General features: G+C 31.9%; 1 protein-coding gene across 1 annotated transcript in view; it reads left to right on the top strand.

Moving 5' to 3' along the window:
• The window catches only part of LOC129235204 (neuropeptide receptor 15-like), a 33,697-nt gene extending 20,709 nt beyond the window's left edge, over positions 1-12,988 (top strand). The window contains exon 3 of the mRNA XM_054868910.1: positions 12,539-12,988. Within this exon, the coding sequence (XP_054724885.1) occupies positions 12,539-12,988 (450 nt within the window). The remainder of the gene's footprint in view (positions 1-12,538) is intronic.
• The last annotated feature ends 5,026 nt before the right edge of the window (positions 12,989-18,014 follow it).

Below are 18,014 nucleotides of genomic sequence, written 5' to 3'. Positions count from 1 at the left end.
AAATATTGGACTTCATATTCGAATTCAGTTTTGCGTTATTTTGGTTTTACTAAAAACATTTTAAAGTGTACGAACACTTTGGGGAGCCACTGTACGTTCAAATTGCCTTAGCAAACTAAGCAAATTTGCAGTTATGACTTTTTTCTTAAAGCTTTTTTCAATATTTCGCGTTCACAAATCGCCAAAAAACTTCAGATTTAGGTAAATTACTAACGACCACCTGGTGACAATAACTCAATTTTGATAAAATGTGCAGATACCACATCTGTGCTTAGCACGGCAGTATGCTATAGCATAATTTATTAAATAAAGCGTTATGCTTTATAGCCAAAAAATTGACAACATGTTTTTATGCAGCGTGCCACGATTTTTTTACAGAATTATTTTGGTAATATTTCATACAAAAAAAAAAACCTTTTGTATTGCTTGATGCACTATTATCTGGTTTGAAGAAATTAAAAATATCTTACATTTTCCTAAATGTCCACACTAAATTGTGCTTTCATAATAAAATGCGTGATTGAAGAAGCGCGATGGTTAATGCGTGCGCACGGGACTTTTTTGCATTTTTTTTAATGATTTTTACCATTAGGAGCCGTGTAGTTATAATCTCACGGGAAATTTTTACAGAAGGGTTGTTTTTGATGAGATACGTTTTTCTTGAAAAAATGAACAAAGTCCAACTTTGACATCTAAAAACTTAATTTTTTTTTTTTTTTTGCAAAAATAAAAAAACACGTGTTTAGTATATTCAGTAAATTACCGCCCAATAGCCAGGGCTAAAGCAGAAATACATGAAATACACCGCCAGCTCTGTCATTTCCAGCTGAGGACTGCAGTTTCGTGCTTATTAGCACTCATCAGCCCGGCATAGGAAAGTGACTGAGCTGGAGATGGGAAACCTCTTAAGGAAGCCAAGAGTGCCAAACAAACTGGTAGCTAATATAGAATTAGCGCAGACCAGACGAGTGACCGAAGCTGCTTCGGTTTCACGTGTTTAGTCGTTTTAAATAATGGACATATCCTGAAAATTTCAGCAAAATAAAAAAATATCAACTAAAAGATATCAACGTGCTTGATCCTAAAAAAAACTGGCCCTTCATCACCTAAAACCACATAAGACTCATTTTCCATAAAACTAAAATGCAGGACCTTCGCAAGGATTTTCGCTTATATTCAGCATTTTTTTCTCTTGTCTTTGTTCACGTTATCAATATCAATAAATTTTTCAGTTGTCTTTAGCATAAGCTAATATGAGAATATTAAACAGTATAGCTGCGGCAATGTTTAAACATAAAAAAACCCGCTCACTCTTAAAACGCAAGAATTGGGGGGGACTACTATTTTCATTTCATATTTCCACACAGAGTAATTCCTCTATTGATGTATTTTACAATAAATACATCGTTAAAAGTAAATGAAAATAGTGCAATACCTTGCTGTTTGTTTCTTTATCAAGGCCCAATTTGCATTACAGTCTGAAATAGCTTCCGGCAGTTACTCTGCATAAAGTTTTTTATACTTTCTTTAACAATAACTTTTATCCAATTAAACATGTATTTTGAACCCTTTGGCACTCTAGCGAATTACTTTTGCAATTTAAGCTTCATTTCTCAGTTAAATATATTTTACGTACCATTCTACCCTAACACTGAATATTTTTGTCGAAACTGAGTAAGTATCTGATTATTTTCTTTTTTTAGACTATATGTTGAAATTTTAAGTAAACTATGTTTATTTAAATGAATCGCTTATTAGAGCTGGCATGATGGCATACACATAGAAGAAAGAACTAACTACACTCAAAAAATAAGTTAATACCTTTTTCGCTGAATAATTTGCTACAAATGGCATACACGTGTTTTGAGTTACAAGAAACCCCTTTTCCAACGAATAGGAAGGGAGATTGTAAATGCACCCAAACACAATTTGCTAGAGACATTTTGTGTTTAGCCTGCAAACATTTCTTCATCTAAGAAAAAGAAATTTTCTACATTTTTCGTAGTCTACAGTTTTATTTCAAAAATAGTTTTTGCAGTATTTTTTATTCTGTATTTTTTTTTAGTGATTTTAATTTGAATTTTAAGCATACTTTCTTACGATTGTTTAATTAATTCTTATTTTGGTACAGTAAAATGTTTTTATTGTATTTGCTTTGCCCTGTTTGTTACACAAAAAATGGAGAGAGAAAAAAAACACTTTCACCTATACATTTTCAAGACGAGAAAGATCGCAAGCAAGATAATGCTAAGCCAAGCAATATACTGTTGATAAACAATAACATGAAAAGATAAAATTCAAACTTAAAGCAATCGTATTATTAAAATTAAAAACGGAAGCAGCATGGATACTTATGCGTAAAAAATGATCTCCAATGGTAAGCATGATGTATGCATATGTAAGAAAACTAGTTATGTACCAACTGCTCTCAGAAAATGAGCAAACATTTAAATAATGATCTTCGGAATAATGTATATTCTTCTTTTTCGCTGATACTACAGCCTGTTTCTGGCCCAAATTCGTCTCTCCAAGTTTTTTCGACCTAATTTCGTGCAATGGTGCTATGGCCCTAAATGGGTTCACTCTTACTGCTTTTAATATTAAGTCCTTTTCTACCCCATCCAGCCAATTGACATGGGGTCTACCTCTTTGGCGTTTTCCTTGAATGTTGCTAAAGGTGATTTTTTTTTTTTGAACAATCACGATTGCTTATTGCTTTGATTTGACAGTTTTGATATGCTATCATTTTATTTTCCCACCAGCACCCTCTGCAGTATCATCGTCGACCGGATCCTCACGATGCTGCTCCTATAGCGAAAACCGTCTCCAGGTTGCGTCCATATCCTACACTTACACGCATACATACACGCAGTTACACACACACACGAACACATACACACAAATACATATGCCTATACACATACACAAACACATACACACACACAAACACACACGCATACATACAGACACCTACACATACACACACAACTACCCACACACTCATGCCCGCACACAGACACAAACACAGATGCCTACACACAAACATACACATTATGACCCCCCCCACACACACAAACACTCACACAACTACCTACACACTCATACCTGCACACAGACACAAACACACATGCCTACACTTACTTACACATACCTCCTACACAAAAAACACATACCCCACACACACATAAACACACATGCCTACATTCACACACATACTCGTGATTGCGAAAAACATAACTTAAATTCCAGAGGTCAAAATTCAATTTTTTTTTCTTGTGGAACGCATTTTCATATTAAAACATGTGACCCAGCCACCTAATGCGAGATGCCTTTATAACTTTTGGGATGTTACAGTACTGGTAAAAAAAATTGCATCACCCTCGCATTTTCATAACAATGGGATTATGTGAGAAGTTTTGGTCGACCGATTGACGATAAATGTATGTGAAATATTGAAAAACTTATAAAATAAACATTTAACAGCAGGAATCTGATAATTGTTTACGTAGCTTGAGGCTGTTTCCGGGCCAAGGCAAACTGCTGACCCCATGCTCATTTTTCCATTGCTGAACCTGCGTGTGAGTTTAGAGAAAAAAAATACTTAACCCCATGTCAATTTAAGTCTAATGATAGGATAAAGGTTTTTACATTGTTACTTACCAGTTTTGCCCTATGGCACGGAGCAGAATCATCCCGGAAAATGACGTTTGGAACTGAAGTAAAGTGATCCCGGATATATATATATATATATATAGGAAGCATTTTCTCTTCCAAAATGCCAATATACACCTGAGCGTTTACTGTTCCTTGAACAAAGCGAAGCCCACCAACTCCTTAATCTGAAATACATCCCCAAATCATCTGGGATACGAGATGCTTGACTGTGTGTTGAATGCAGTCGGGATGATATTCCTCTCCTTTGCGGCGCGGGTGATGCAATTTTTTTTACCACCACTGTAGGTTCACCCTTTTGTAAATTTCGGGGTTATAAGCTATTCTCAACAGTAGTCTTGTTTTATTGGTCCAAAAATTTTTCTTTAAATGTTTCTCTCAAAAATCAATAAAAGGTCTTCTTCTGCCGTGTTGAGAGCCAACATTCACTCCCATACAGGACAACAGGTCTTAGCAATGTTTTATGTTAAATTATTTTAGTTTCAATGCTGATGTAGTTAGATTTTAATTGATTTTTATGGCCATAAAAGCACCTATTAGTCGTGTAGACAGTTTACATTGATACAGGTGCCTGAAATGGCATGTGGTTTTATTGTAACCTCGAAAAAGAAATTGTGCTCAGGATTGCTATGCAGGATGGCGCTCCATCCCATAGTGCTAATTATGTGAGAGATCTCTTGTTCGCTTCGTTTGCTGATAAACCTGTGCTTAGGTGCCCCAAATTTGTCATGTTTGACCTCCCAGGTGCCCTCTGTTAACATAAAGTTAACAGTCTTCCAACTGACGTCAACAGGGATGCTAAGAGATAACATCCAACACCAATGTCTCAATGTGTTTGTTTTTTTCGTGGTTACAATAAAACAAGTATCTTTTCAAACATGTGTGTCAATATTTACCTATTTACATACAATGTGCCTAATATTATTGAATTTTCTAATGTTTACTCTATTTCCCCGGTACTTTTTTTCTAGTAGTGTAATAACTTGTAGAATTATCCCAATTGGCTCAAAAAAGTCATTTTTCATACAATATTCTGAGCATTATTAGTTTTTCACATGTATACTCAATTTCCAGGGCACTTTTACTACTAGTATTGTAATACCTTGCAGAATTTTCCCAATTGGCTCAAAAAAGCCATTTTTCGTACATTATTCCTAGAATTATTAATGTTTCAAATGTATACTCAATTTTCCCTGTACTTTTACTAATAGTAGTGTAGTATAGTGCAGAGTTACTCCAATTGGCTCAAAAAACTATTTTTTTACAGCTTTCTAATTTTGACTTCAGTCCACATCATTTATTTATATATACTTTTTTTCCTGTTTTTTCCACATGACAAAAAATTAACACTGCTTAAAACTCAAATTTAAAGTCCTTCTTTGATTGTGAGCACTTGCATCTTGTGTTCAAAAGAAACTGTAATTTGAGAGCGATGGACAAATTATAAGTAAGAACTAGAGTTTGTTTGGTACCAAAACATGAAACACAATTATTTTAGTTAAATTAATGATTTTGTTTATTTCGTAATTCGTATTTTTTAATACAATGAGAGAAAAAGCTTTTCGTTAATTGGCAAAAACATTGCTTCCGGGAATGACATTTAATCCCTTCTATCTCTTCATTTTTCCGGGATTTAAAATAATGGTAAAGAATGCTCTGAGAAAGAAAATTCTTTTTTTAGGAATATTTTGTTTCTAACTTTAACTACAGAATGAGTTGTTTTCAAAAAAGAGCAGCTGAAAAATATTTTTCTGGGAAAACATGTATAAATAATGTTTAGACCAATTCCTTTAAAATAAACTTTAACTTTTAGAATATTCAAATTAAAATAGATTTTTTTTAATTTCTTTATTTCTATTCATTAGCTAAAATACGTGTGAACAAACTATTAATTGAGACTAAAAGCACTTTTAGAAATAATAACTGCTCGGCTCTTTTTTTTGAACTAAAGATATATATATATATATATATATATATATATATATATATATATATATATATATATATATATATATATATATATATATATATATATATATCAACTCGTTGAAATGTGAAGTTGAAAATTGAGAAAGGTATGCAAAATATGGCTCTGTTTTTCGATTTTGACTTTATCCACGACGATTTCATCACTTGTAAGCGAACTTTGTTTAAGAATCACTTTTTCGATGTTATTTTCGCCCCCCCCCCCCCTCCAAAGCAAAAAAAAAGTTTATATTCAGTGAAAAACACTGGGAAACGTAACATAAAGACTTAGAGAGGCTTCATTCATTTTTTTTTATAGAACACCCAATACATTGACATTAATGATGCGTCCTTTGAACGTATTTCCCCTTCACGAATCCACTGTCAGATTGGACTTTGGCCAAACTCAAATTGAACTTTTCGCCATTGTTCTAGAAACAATACTAGCTTCCTACCAGAGGAAGGGCTTCACATCTGCATTTATAGGTCTCCGTTGGATTTTTACCGGGATGCTGGTAGAGACATTTTTTTGGGACACTTTTTCATTATATCAATTTGTTTTCGATGGAGAACTCGAAGCCATTCACGTGGCCTTGTGACAATTTGCTTTTTATCTGACCTCTTTTTTTCAAACGCAGTAATACTTTCAAACTCGAACATGTTCTGTGTAATCATAACCAGGAGATAAGGAACTTAACAATTCAGGAAACTTTTATGGTAAATATTACTGTAAAATAGAGTGTTTATAGTGCATCGAAAAATTACAGTAAATGGTACCGAAAAAATAAACGATTGCAGATTACCTTTTCCAAACGCAGAAATATTTTTAAATCGATCTTTGCTAGACAGGTTCTGTCTGGTCATAACCAGGAGATTAGGAAATTAACAATTCAGGAAACTTTTATGGTAAATATTACTGTAAAATACAGTGTTTATAGTACAGAAAAAAATTACAGTAAATGGTACCGAAAAAAATAAACGATTGCAGATTGCCTTTTCCAAACGCAGAAATACTTTCAAACTTGATCTTTGCTAGACAGGTTCTGTCTGGTTATAACCAGGAGATAAGGAAATCAACAATTCAGGAAACTTTTATGGTAAATATTACTGTAAAATAGAGTGTTTGTAGCACAGAAAAAAATTACAGTAAATGGTACCGAAAAAAAAGATTGCAGTGCAAATTGATACACCACGTGACTTTCAGTGCGAGACATATAACACCTTAAGGACTTCATTAATTACGAAAGGGTCTCGAGGGGGAGGGGGTTGGGAAAATCTCTACACACCCTTAATTTGAGGAGATGAAGGTTCAAACCCATTCTTACGTAAAATTTTCCAAGTCGATATTTTACATTTGAAATCGCTCGGTCAAGTGGTTTGACAGGGATTATATTTCATTTGCGTCTGGAAGGTAAAAACGTATTAGGATGAGCTATTTTTTTATTTGTTTTACAATGAATGATTAGTGTAAAATATAATTAAAGAATCGTAACTATGTATTGCATGTTTTATTTTTATTTAGTATCGCATCATGTACAAAACAATGTCGAAAAACATTAGTCTAGATTCTAAGTTTTTAGTAAATATTTCTTTACATAAAAAGGTTTAATTTAATTATAGTAAATTTAATTTCGATTTCAGTTATGTAGGATTCGTTGTTTTATTATTTTGATAACTTAAATGGAATGTTACGTAAGAATATGGTGGAGGGGTTGGAAAAATCTTACATGGGGGAAGGGGATCAAAATTTGTCAAAATCATCCTTACGTAATTAATGAATGGCCTCTATTTCCTCTTACTCGATGTGTCCCAACTCGTATGATGGAAGGCATAGCCGCCGGCTAATCCAAAAGTCCCGAAATTGAACCTGCTGCTTGCAATTTGCGTTTTTCAATTCTTGTTTACTCTACCGTAAAGAATTACAGTAAAACAGGATTTTACAGTAACAGTTACTAGCATCATGGATGTCAGTAACTTTTAACGCTAAATTTCAGGATTTTTTTTTCAACAGTGGGTTCTCGTTACAGAGCTGCAGGGAACTCCCGAGTGGTGTCGGGAAAATGGTTAATTTTCAGTGGGTTCCATCCCACTGTGGTCTTTAAGTCTGACTTCTTAGCCAAAAAATGGAACTAGTGTTCTCCAAAGGTCTTGTAGAATTTTGTCAATCCTTTCTGCTAAATTGGATACAAAAATAATTCACAGAAATTCGTTTCACTTTTGAGTTTTATTCTGTAATTTAATGCTCGAATTTATACAGCGTCAACTGTTCAGGTCTAGACGGAAATTTAAAACCCATCCTAGTAAGGTATTCAACTACGAAAAGTTTTTTGCTTTTTCCTTTGTAACCGTTTTTTTTTTTTTTTTTTTTTTTTTTGTATCCTACTCGTTTGCTTAGAAAGATGTTTCTTTATTTTTCTAACCCCCGAGGCACAAAGGAAGGGGGTTTTAAGTTTGTCAACTCTGTGCATCTGTGTATCAGTGTATCTGTCTGTGGTACTCTAGCGTCTAAACCCGATGGACCGATTTTGAAAAAAAAAAAAAATGTTCGAAAGAGAGTTGATCGAGAGTGTTCGTAGCTAAGTTGTGACTTCGGATGACATTAATTAACGGAGATATTAATTAAAAATTTCTAAACGGTTTTCGCGATATTCGCAATGAATACATATTTAGAAACTTAAAACTCTAGTACCAAAATAAGGAGTTTTTTTTTTTTTTTTTGCTTCTGATAGAATGTGTTTGGAACTTCCATGTTATAGAGATTTGAATTGCAACGTTTTTACAATTCAAAGAAACTTAAAAATCTAGTACCAAAATAAAGAGTATTTTTCTCTGCTTCTGATAGAATGTGTTTGGATCTTCCACGTTATAGAGAATTTGAATTGTAACGTTTTTTTAAAGCAGATTTTAAATACAGCTAAGCCACTATTCACCGAACCGAAATTGGTAACCGAATTCATTGTTGGCCGACAAGGAAATTAAACGCAATGATTTAAAATTTTTATCTATTGCCAGTTTCTATTTGTTAACAGATAAAATACTTGTAATTGATTTTTAATAGTATAGGTTTTTAAAAGGAATTTTAATTTTCCTTCTTAATTCTATACTTGCAACTCAGTTTTTTTTTTTTTTTTAAGTTTTAATTTCATTAATTTATTGTTGATTTTTTACCTTTTGATAGCGTTTGGAAAATCAATAATTAAAATTTACTATACTGCAAAGCTTCCGCATACGATTTGCATAAAATAAAGAGTCATTTTTAACTGAAAATCATTTTCGAACATAATTTCGTCTCGTTCCAATTACGGATGAAATACAAATCTTTACAGTAATAATGATATTATTTTCGGAAAAAATTCGACGCTTCCAGCATTTTAACTTCGGCAATAGAATTTATATTAATGCGCAATCCGGTGGGAATAAGCATTTATAATAAGAACATTTATTTCCGGATTCTTAGGGGAAATACATCGTGCTTTGTCTCCTAGAATTGAAATAGTAAAGTAAAATTAAGTTTCACTTTTTCGTTTTGAAATTTAATTATGGTTGCTTAAACCATTGAATTCATGGAGTTAAATTTTTTCCAGTAAAATGTTTTGACTGATTTGATTTGAAAGAGTTATTGATTTGGAAACTCATTAAATTCTTCCCTCTTGAACTGGGAAGGATTTTTAGTCGAAATCACTTGGAACCTACAGCGTTTTTTGTTATTTTTAAAATCAGTGCATTCCAATCAGTGTCAAATGTTCGACAAGGAATTACAGCAAGTTGGAAAGAAAACAACTCTTTAAAAGTGACTTTTTTTAATTTCATGTATTTTCTGCTATTCCTGAATTTAAAATTCTTTTATTTTTCATATATTTTCTTCCATTTTACGAAAATGAATTACTTTCCTTATAATAAAGTAGAAGATCAGAGGGGAAGGAGGGTGACTATTTAGATCTGCCAATATAAGAAATGAAGCTAAATTCGGACCTGATTCAACTTAGTTATACAACTTAGTATGGAAGAGTGGGAAAAGTTGTCTTGAATTTTTTTGGATATTAAATGCATTTTAAACTGTTATTTTGCACGTGGTTCTTTTTCAAGTGACTGTTTCATCTGTCTGTGAATTGTATATATATATATATATTTTTTTTTTTTTTCAAAATGAAGGATAATTAGTTTTCTGAATTCGTTAATAAAGGGGAATTTAGAGGTAGGCTATCGTTGTCACTACAAACCAACGATAACTGGGTTGCGACAATAACTACAACGACGCCGAGAGATGGCGTCATCAGTCATCCCCACTTCTTCCCGCTCAGCATCAAACCAATGTCACTGAAATCTGACTGGTTAAAACCTGATTTTTAAATGTACACTATTTACTGCCTTATATTTGCACTACTTACTGATTTTTAGATCCCCCCCCCAACTCACTGATTTTCAGATTTAAACGACTTACGCGCGTAAACGAGTGACCAAACCCATCTTGGAAAAATCCCTCCAGTATGTTTTTAGTGTAACGTAGTTTGATCTGATAAATAAATACCTTTGCACTGTAAAAACGATTCAGCAACGTTTCTCGAAAATAATGGGCAGCTCATGTGCCCAATTTCTGCCAGTAACATGTCTTGCAAAATCCAGGAATATTCTCCGCTAAGATTCAGTAACCTTCCTGAAGTTATCCTGGGAGTCCGTTGAGAAATTCAGAAATCTTTCCGTTAAAAGCCAGTCGTGTACCCGGAAAATTAGAGTAAACTTAAGAACGTATAATATAATAGCTCGGTATCTTACTGATTTATCAAGAATGTCCCAAAAGCATTCTTGCAAACATGGCCAAAGCTAAGCCAGAATGGCAAGTAAGTGACGAGAATTTTACATGCCAGCAATTCTTGCAAAACAAGGTAGTCCACACTTATTTGTTCCCTTCGGGAGCTTAATTAGCATGGACGGGCCGTAATTGAACTGAAGCCGATGCACTTTATAAATGCGTTCAGTTAATCTTTAAACTGAGAGCTAAAAATATTTTTCACAACAGTAAAAATCTGCATTCGTGCAACTTGTAGCAATTTAGGAAACTTTTTGACAATGATACTTGATTTTTCCAGGAGGTGGATAAAAACCATTAAAATCCCGAAACGTAACACGGATATACTCAGTAACGTTTTGGAATTTTTTTACAGTGTGTGCTGAACAGTAAAGTAAGAAATAACAACGTCATAAAAGCACAAATTGCAGATTACTGCAAGCACGTGTTTCGGCTTTACAGGGAACGCCTTTTTCAACGCAAAGAGTAGTTTACATTACTTTTTGCATTGAAAAAGGATTTCCCTGTAACGCCGAAAAACGTGTCAAGCTGGTTAACAACCGACCAACGACCTTTCAGCTTTCCAGATTAACCAAGTAAGAACACGGCATGTACTCTGTCGGTACGGTATGATTTTGGGCATAGAACCCAAGATTTTCCGTTTACAAGCCTGATGTACTATAACCACTAAGTTTCTCCCTCTCTCCGTAGTTGAATTCGTTAATTTAACTTGTAATCTTTTTGCAAATCGTGGACTAATAAAATATGAATTGCATTCCATTAGTAAGCACAAATGAAAATGTTCAGACTTCAATTAAGGAGCTATGAGAATTTAGAACCGATAAAAATTTCACAAAACATGTATGAAATGGCTTGAGGGTAGCAGATTTTATGGTAATAGCTGGAATGTGCATAAACGGTCATTTGACGAAACGAAAAAGTCACGAGAATTCTTGCATCAAGTCTTCAATTTTTTTATGCAAAAATGTTTAAAACCGATAACCTTATTTTCTAAGAATTTCGAATTCACAGAAAATACTGCATGCTTCTAAAAATATCAATGTAGTAAGTAATTTGAAAATTACATATAAAATTTTTGATTTTGTAGCAAAATAAAATGTGACTACATAAAAAATTTTATTGCACTTACTTCGTGGCAGCTTAGCTGCTTCCACAGGACTAAAGTAACTTAACTCATATTGCTGGTGTAAGGTTACACGTCGCTTGCAGAAGGTTGCACCATGGTAATGTAGTGTGACGCCTCACTCATTTCTGCGTAAGGTTACACCAGAATGTTCTATGTGCTCACAGAGAAATTGCTTGAAAGGTTGCACATTAGCAAAAATTAAGCTACAGTTGGCTCTCTGTTGAACTGTTAACTCTGGTTAACTCTGTTAACAACTCTGTTTAACTTTTAAACTGAATACAAAAAATCTTCCTTAAGTAGAAAGCGTCCTTAAATAGAATGCTTTTAACACTATAGTGGATCATCTGGGACCGTTAAAAGCCGTCTTTAAATAGAGAAAGTCGTTAAATAGAGCGTCGTTAAACAGAGAGCCTACTGTATCATCTTTCTTGAACAATTTATCAAGTTCATGCATTTTAACAACCAATTATTTTAATATACAATATTCATTTATTTAAATATACAAACAAAACATTTTTATTGCACTAAGAGAGGAAATGACATGAATGGTGTCTGAACCCTCAACCCGAATCTCAAAGACAGATCTCAAAGCAAGAACTATTACCGCTCGTCCACCATGAGGACGGTTTTCGTTTCGCAAAAAAGAGTTGTCATGCCCTGTGCCGATTTTGATCTTTACGCATGCGCTTTGAATTCTATTGAAACCAGAGTGCAAGGTTCCTCCACAATTTCAGTTTTTAAAACAATGATCCTACACACTTCAGAATTCGTGTGACGTTACACCCATTAATACTGGTAACCTTATACATTTTTCTTTCAGTGTGATGTTAAGTAATAATTATTTTAGGAAATGATTTATTGCTTGACGAGTCAACAATAATTTAAGAGTTACATATAAATCTTAATTTTAAATCACTCCTAATTAAACCATAAGTTTTAAATAATCTCAAATTCTTCTTCTCTTGCAGGTGATTCTGTACATTAAAATAACCAAAAGGCTTTTCAGTAATGACGTCCTTTCAGCAATAGAGCCTGCTGTAGGGAAGGAAAAATTCGAGCGGTCGATTAAGGCGCGAAAAGGCGTCATAAAAATGCTTATGGCAGGTGTCATAGTCTATTTTGTAAGCTTTTCGCCTCACCAAGTCCTCTTGTTCTACAACACCTTTTCATCCACGCTATTTAAGGAAACGTGGTCGTTCCTGATCTTCGTCAACATAATGGCTTACGCATCGTCAGCTTGTAATCCTTTGCTCTACAGCATTTTCAGTCAGAAGTTCCGGAATAAATTTAATTCCATGCTGTCCTGTTGGAGCAGTACAGAAAAGAAGAATACGCCAGTTCCATCTGCAGTTTACCAAGGTGCTCGGAGTAAAAGATTTGTAACCAAAAGTGTTAAAACAACGTCCACAGACGTTTGAAGGATTATCGTGTTTTGATTATTGTGTATATATTTCATGAACTTAAAATCATTAATTTTTACAGTCCATTTGAAAGCGTATTTGAAGGTGTATATAGTAAATTGAGAACTGATTTTTCTTATTTATTTATTTAGTAGAATGACTTCGTTATATTATTGCATCATTTCTGTTTTTCTTTTTTTTCAATTTAATTCAAAAACAAAAATAAATAAATAAATAAAGTAATAACTTTTTAAAAATCAAAATAATTCCCCCAAACTAAAAAAAAATACAACAACACATGCTGTTGTTTTAAAAAAGAGCACATTCTATGGTTTTTTTTTTCACATTCAATCCGTTTTAGTGTTCAAAAACAAAAAAAAATCAAGTATTTTACCTTTCCTTGATTTATCTTCCTTACCTTTCCTTTTACCTTCCTATAATGTATTGGTTTTTTGCAGCTTCATCTTTTTCTTTATATTTTAAGGAGAGTAATATTAACAAATTTAACAAGGTATTATTTTAATTCAAAAATATGAATGTGCTAAAAAGATATTGATACACTGGAGAAAGTTGTATTTCCAACTGCCAACTTCTTCTAAAGAAATTATATAGTTAAAAGATATAGTTATTTTAAAAAGCTTTTAATTTTTTTATGTGTATATTTTTGCACATTTTAAAACTGTATATACTAAAATACGACTAAATCTAAGAAAAGATACACTTTTGTATGAATTTTAAGAACAGTACTAATTATACCATTAGATTATAAACCCTCATGTTTTGATGTTTTCACTTTGATTTCACAAAAGCAAATAAAAATGTTCAGTCGGTTTCCGCACAAATATACAAGAATTCGAAACAACTAATACTAGTATGTGCATTATGAAGACAAAAGAGTATCGTTTTTAAAGGAAATCTTTCTTTTTCTTTTCTGTAAGAAATACATATTTTGAACAAACAAAAAAAAAATGATTTTTCTGATGAAAAATGCATTAATGCGTAATAAGAGGAACCTGAAAAGTTTCTGAAGATAAACTTTTACAATTGAAGTTTTTAATCATTTAAAAATATATGATAAGTTTAGGATGATGTATTGAGCTTACTTTTTAATTTCATGCACTGGACCTGTATAATTTGTATACATGTATAGTAGAAGCAACACTTGAAGTCTACTTGTTTTTCTATTTTTTATCATAAATGTAACATGAGTGTTTTGTAATTGTGTTTTTTTTTGGGGGGGGGGGGGGGGGGGTAAATTCTGTATGCTTAAAATATTATTTAAGTATTTCTTTATAAAATTTTACTTTACTCGGTATCTAGGAGATATTTTAAATGTATATCGACAACCGAACAAATATTTAATTATTTTAATGTAACATATGAACCTTTAATTGCTTTTTGAAATTTAAGCTTAAAATGCTTAAAACTTAATGTAATGCTGTGTTAAATGTATGAATTGTGAATGCATTTACTGTGTAGTTGTCTGTAGAAGTATTAAATACGATCATTTATATAAAATTGCTTGTTGCTTATTAGGTTTACATAACTGATATTTTCTTACTTATGATCAAAAAAACGATTATTATAGTTCGTGCAAGCTTAACCTAGCAGTGTCGAAAGGCTTTAATTTGGAACTTTCTAGCCTTCATAATGATGCAAGGTTAGATTTGCCATAACTATTTATTTTTTTTTCCTTTTACCCGGAAATTTTCCGTTAATTACTTTAAAAAAATGAATTAAAAGGTAAAGGAGATTTTAGAGATTTGTCTCGCTTTTAACAAATACATTTTTCTTTTTTTTTCTAACAGTTAATAACTTTCCAAATTCACATATTTTGTTTCCTAATGACGTCTGGAATTTTGCTTTTACCATACATTTTTTTTCCTATTAAATAGGGGAGGGTGGCATAAAGCGGTTAGGTTTTCGAAGAACGCTCGAAAATTGTAGTTTTTGGATTTTTATCGCAACAATTCCGTTTTTTTTTCCTAGCAGGGTTCTTGAACTTCAAAATAAAAAGTCATTTTTGTACTATTTCAAACCAAATATTTATTTATTATAAAACTTTACAAATATTGAAAAAACTCGCTTTGCCCTACCAGGAAGCCTAAAGTGGGTAAGCTTAACTAATTGGTGTTTGGTACCTTTTCCAATTAAATATGAAAATATAAATGATTAAAATAGTTGATTAACTACCTCCCATTATATAAAAAATATAAAACAGTTGTACTTATTTAATTTAAAACCAGTACATTTGTTTATAAAACATAAAAAAAACTAATTAAATTAATCGAAAAATTAATTGCCATCCTAAAAAATAACTTTTTAAAGTTATACTTATCCTATTAAAATAGAAAATCTCAGCCAGCACACGAGTCAAGAAATTATAATTAAATGTATGATTAAATTCTACACCCGCTTTGCCCAAAGGTACGTTTTTTCTTTGTTTTCGTTCCCTGTTACGTCCTACTTTTACACCTCACCTGTTAAATTCAAATAGCTGATGAATAAAATGGATTCCATTATTGTTCATTTCTTTCTTTAAAGTTTACATGCAACTTTGAAGTGGCCACTACCGAAGCACTGTCCACTACTGGTGTGTTTACCTTACTTATTTATCTATAAGTGTTTAAAAAAATGTAAGTTTTGAAAACTTCATATTTTGCAATGCATAAAATAATAAGGCTCAAGAAAAACAAAGCCTGTCATTTTTCTTGCCCCACGCGTTAGCAAACACTAAAATACAAAAATAACAATATGTTTTGGAGTACTACTCAGTAAAAAAAAATATTCAGTAATTAACATTATTTCCTTCTATACATAAAACAGAAATAACATTAATGAAGAAATTAAAAAAAAAAAGCATTATTAAATTTTAGTCTGTTGAAAGACTAATTTTGATAACTTTCAAAATGAAAATTAGAACAGAAAATTAGTTGTCTTATTCCAAACTCTAATGACTGACAATCATTATCAGAGTAAACAGGCTAATTATAGTTTTTGATATTTATTTTTATCGAAAATGTCAAATAAATAATTAACTACCTTTGTGATGAGATTTCTTTCCTTTTATTTTAACAATATAGATTAATAATACTTTTCTGCTCCAGACATCACTATATTATTTTCCATTTTCCGTCTTTTTTATTTATAATGGCGTTCATAATTACTTCATCTTTTTTTTTTTTTTTTTTTTGTCTTAAAACTTTGATAAAAAGTAATTTTTTTGGAAATATCAGCAGCTGAAAAAAATATTTTTGCTAGCGTAAAACTTCTTTTTTATAAGTATATCCAATTTCATTAATAAATGTTAATTTATGATAACGATTTTTAAAGAATTTGTAAGGACATAATTTAAAAGCTTTATTAAGTCTAATGGAATAGAAATTGTGGTGTTTTGTAATTTTAGAAGAATAGAAAGAAAGCTTCCCAGAAACACAATGAAAAAATTGTTGTCATTCACTAAGCGTCAAAATAAGTTATAAGTTACGGCATTTGTTTGTTTTACCTTTTTCATTCTCCATTAGACAGTGGCTGCAGCGACCTCTATAGTTTATTGGAGTTGCGAATAAAGTTTCAGAAGGCTGTCCCTTTTCTTTTCTCCACTGTGACGAAATGAAGTTTTGTTTTTGTTTTAAGGTAAAAATGTCTCCTTTATTTGGCGGTTTCTCTCTCTCTCTCCCTCTTTTTTTTTTTTTTTTTTTTTTTTTTTTTTTTTTGTACCGCCAGCAGATGATCAGGAAAGTTGCGTTTAATTTGTTCGGGAGTTTTTGATTTGACGCTTTCTTTCTTTAAGAATGATTGTTTGGACGGGAAACTTTGCATTTTCTCTTTTTTTTTTTGCAGATAGTTGAACACGCGTCACTTGACATAACTTTTATTTTAGAGGTAGACCGTGCAAAGCCGGACAATCCAGCTAGTTTCCAATAAAAGCAGCACTTTTCGATTCATAAACATGTATTTTAATCCAAAGCCTGCGTCACTTATTCTAAACGACACTTTTCCAATCCATTTTTTTTCAATTAAAATTGATTTTAAGCATGCATAAAAATTACCACAGTTCTGTTTTTGTATGACAAAAGACGGCATACAGTTATTTTTTCTGTGTATGTCGCTTCACAGTTAGACACTAGGTATCAAATGACCGTGGGAGTTTTACATGAACTGCTTAATATTTACATTCTTCTAATTATAGAAAATTACAGAATATCGGAGCCCTCCCCTCCCATCGCTTTTTTCTACCTATATAACATTTATTACAAACAAAGTTCATCGACGCGTAATTATAAGATTATTTTGAATCCGCAAGGCTGATGATAAAATGGCATTAACTGTTTATAGTTTTTTTTATCTTTTCTTTTTATCTTTCTTTCTTTCTTTTTTTTTTTTTTTTTTTTTTTTTTTTTTTTTTTTTTTTGACATTTGAAATTCGACACGCCATTAAGGAAATCTTATTAATCAAGTTTCATGCAAATGATATATTCATCTAAATACCGAAAAAATTGCTCAAATCTGTAACATATTAATGTTTTCTTGAAAAATATGAGGGATAGAGTGTTACATCTGTTATTACTGATGAATAAATGACAGAAATTGAAAAGCACTCAAATGAGAAATTTTATTTCAATACTTCAAGAGGCAAGGTAATTATGTACAACAAGCCAAAGTTCCTGCAATCAATGTTCTTACAATAAGTATTTATTTACAAAGTCCAACACACACAAACGTCTTACATAGTCATATTTGGACATGATCTGACTAGAAGGAAAAAAAATAACGAAAATATCGTGCCTTCGTAAACTCTTTTGGTATTTAACATTTTTAAATTATTATGGCATCAGTTTGCGAAATAAAACTGAAAAAGTATTCCTCCTTTTCACTTAAATATATTTCAGTTGCATTCAAATATAAAAGGACTTTTTTTCTTATATAATAATAGATGTTAATACAACTTAATAGTATGGATTTGATACATGAATAGTTAGTGAATAAGGGCAACAAAATTGAATAATGTGACTCTGTCACATTATTGTCAACTGCAACAACA

Source organism: Uloborus diversus, chromosome 2, assembly GCF_026930045.1.
Source record: "Uloborus diversus isolate 005 chromosome 2, Udiv.v.3.1, whole genome shotgun sequence".
Taxonomy (NCBI): domain Eukaryota; kingdom Metazoa; phylum Arthropoda; class Arachnida; order Araneae; family Uloboridae; genus Uloborus; species Uloborus diversus.
This window is presented reverse-complemented; position numbering and strand designations above follow the sequence as displayed.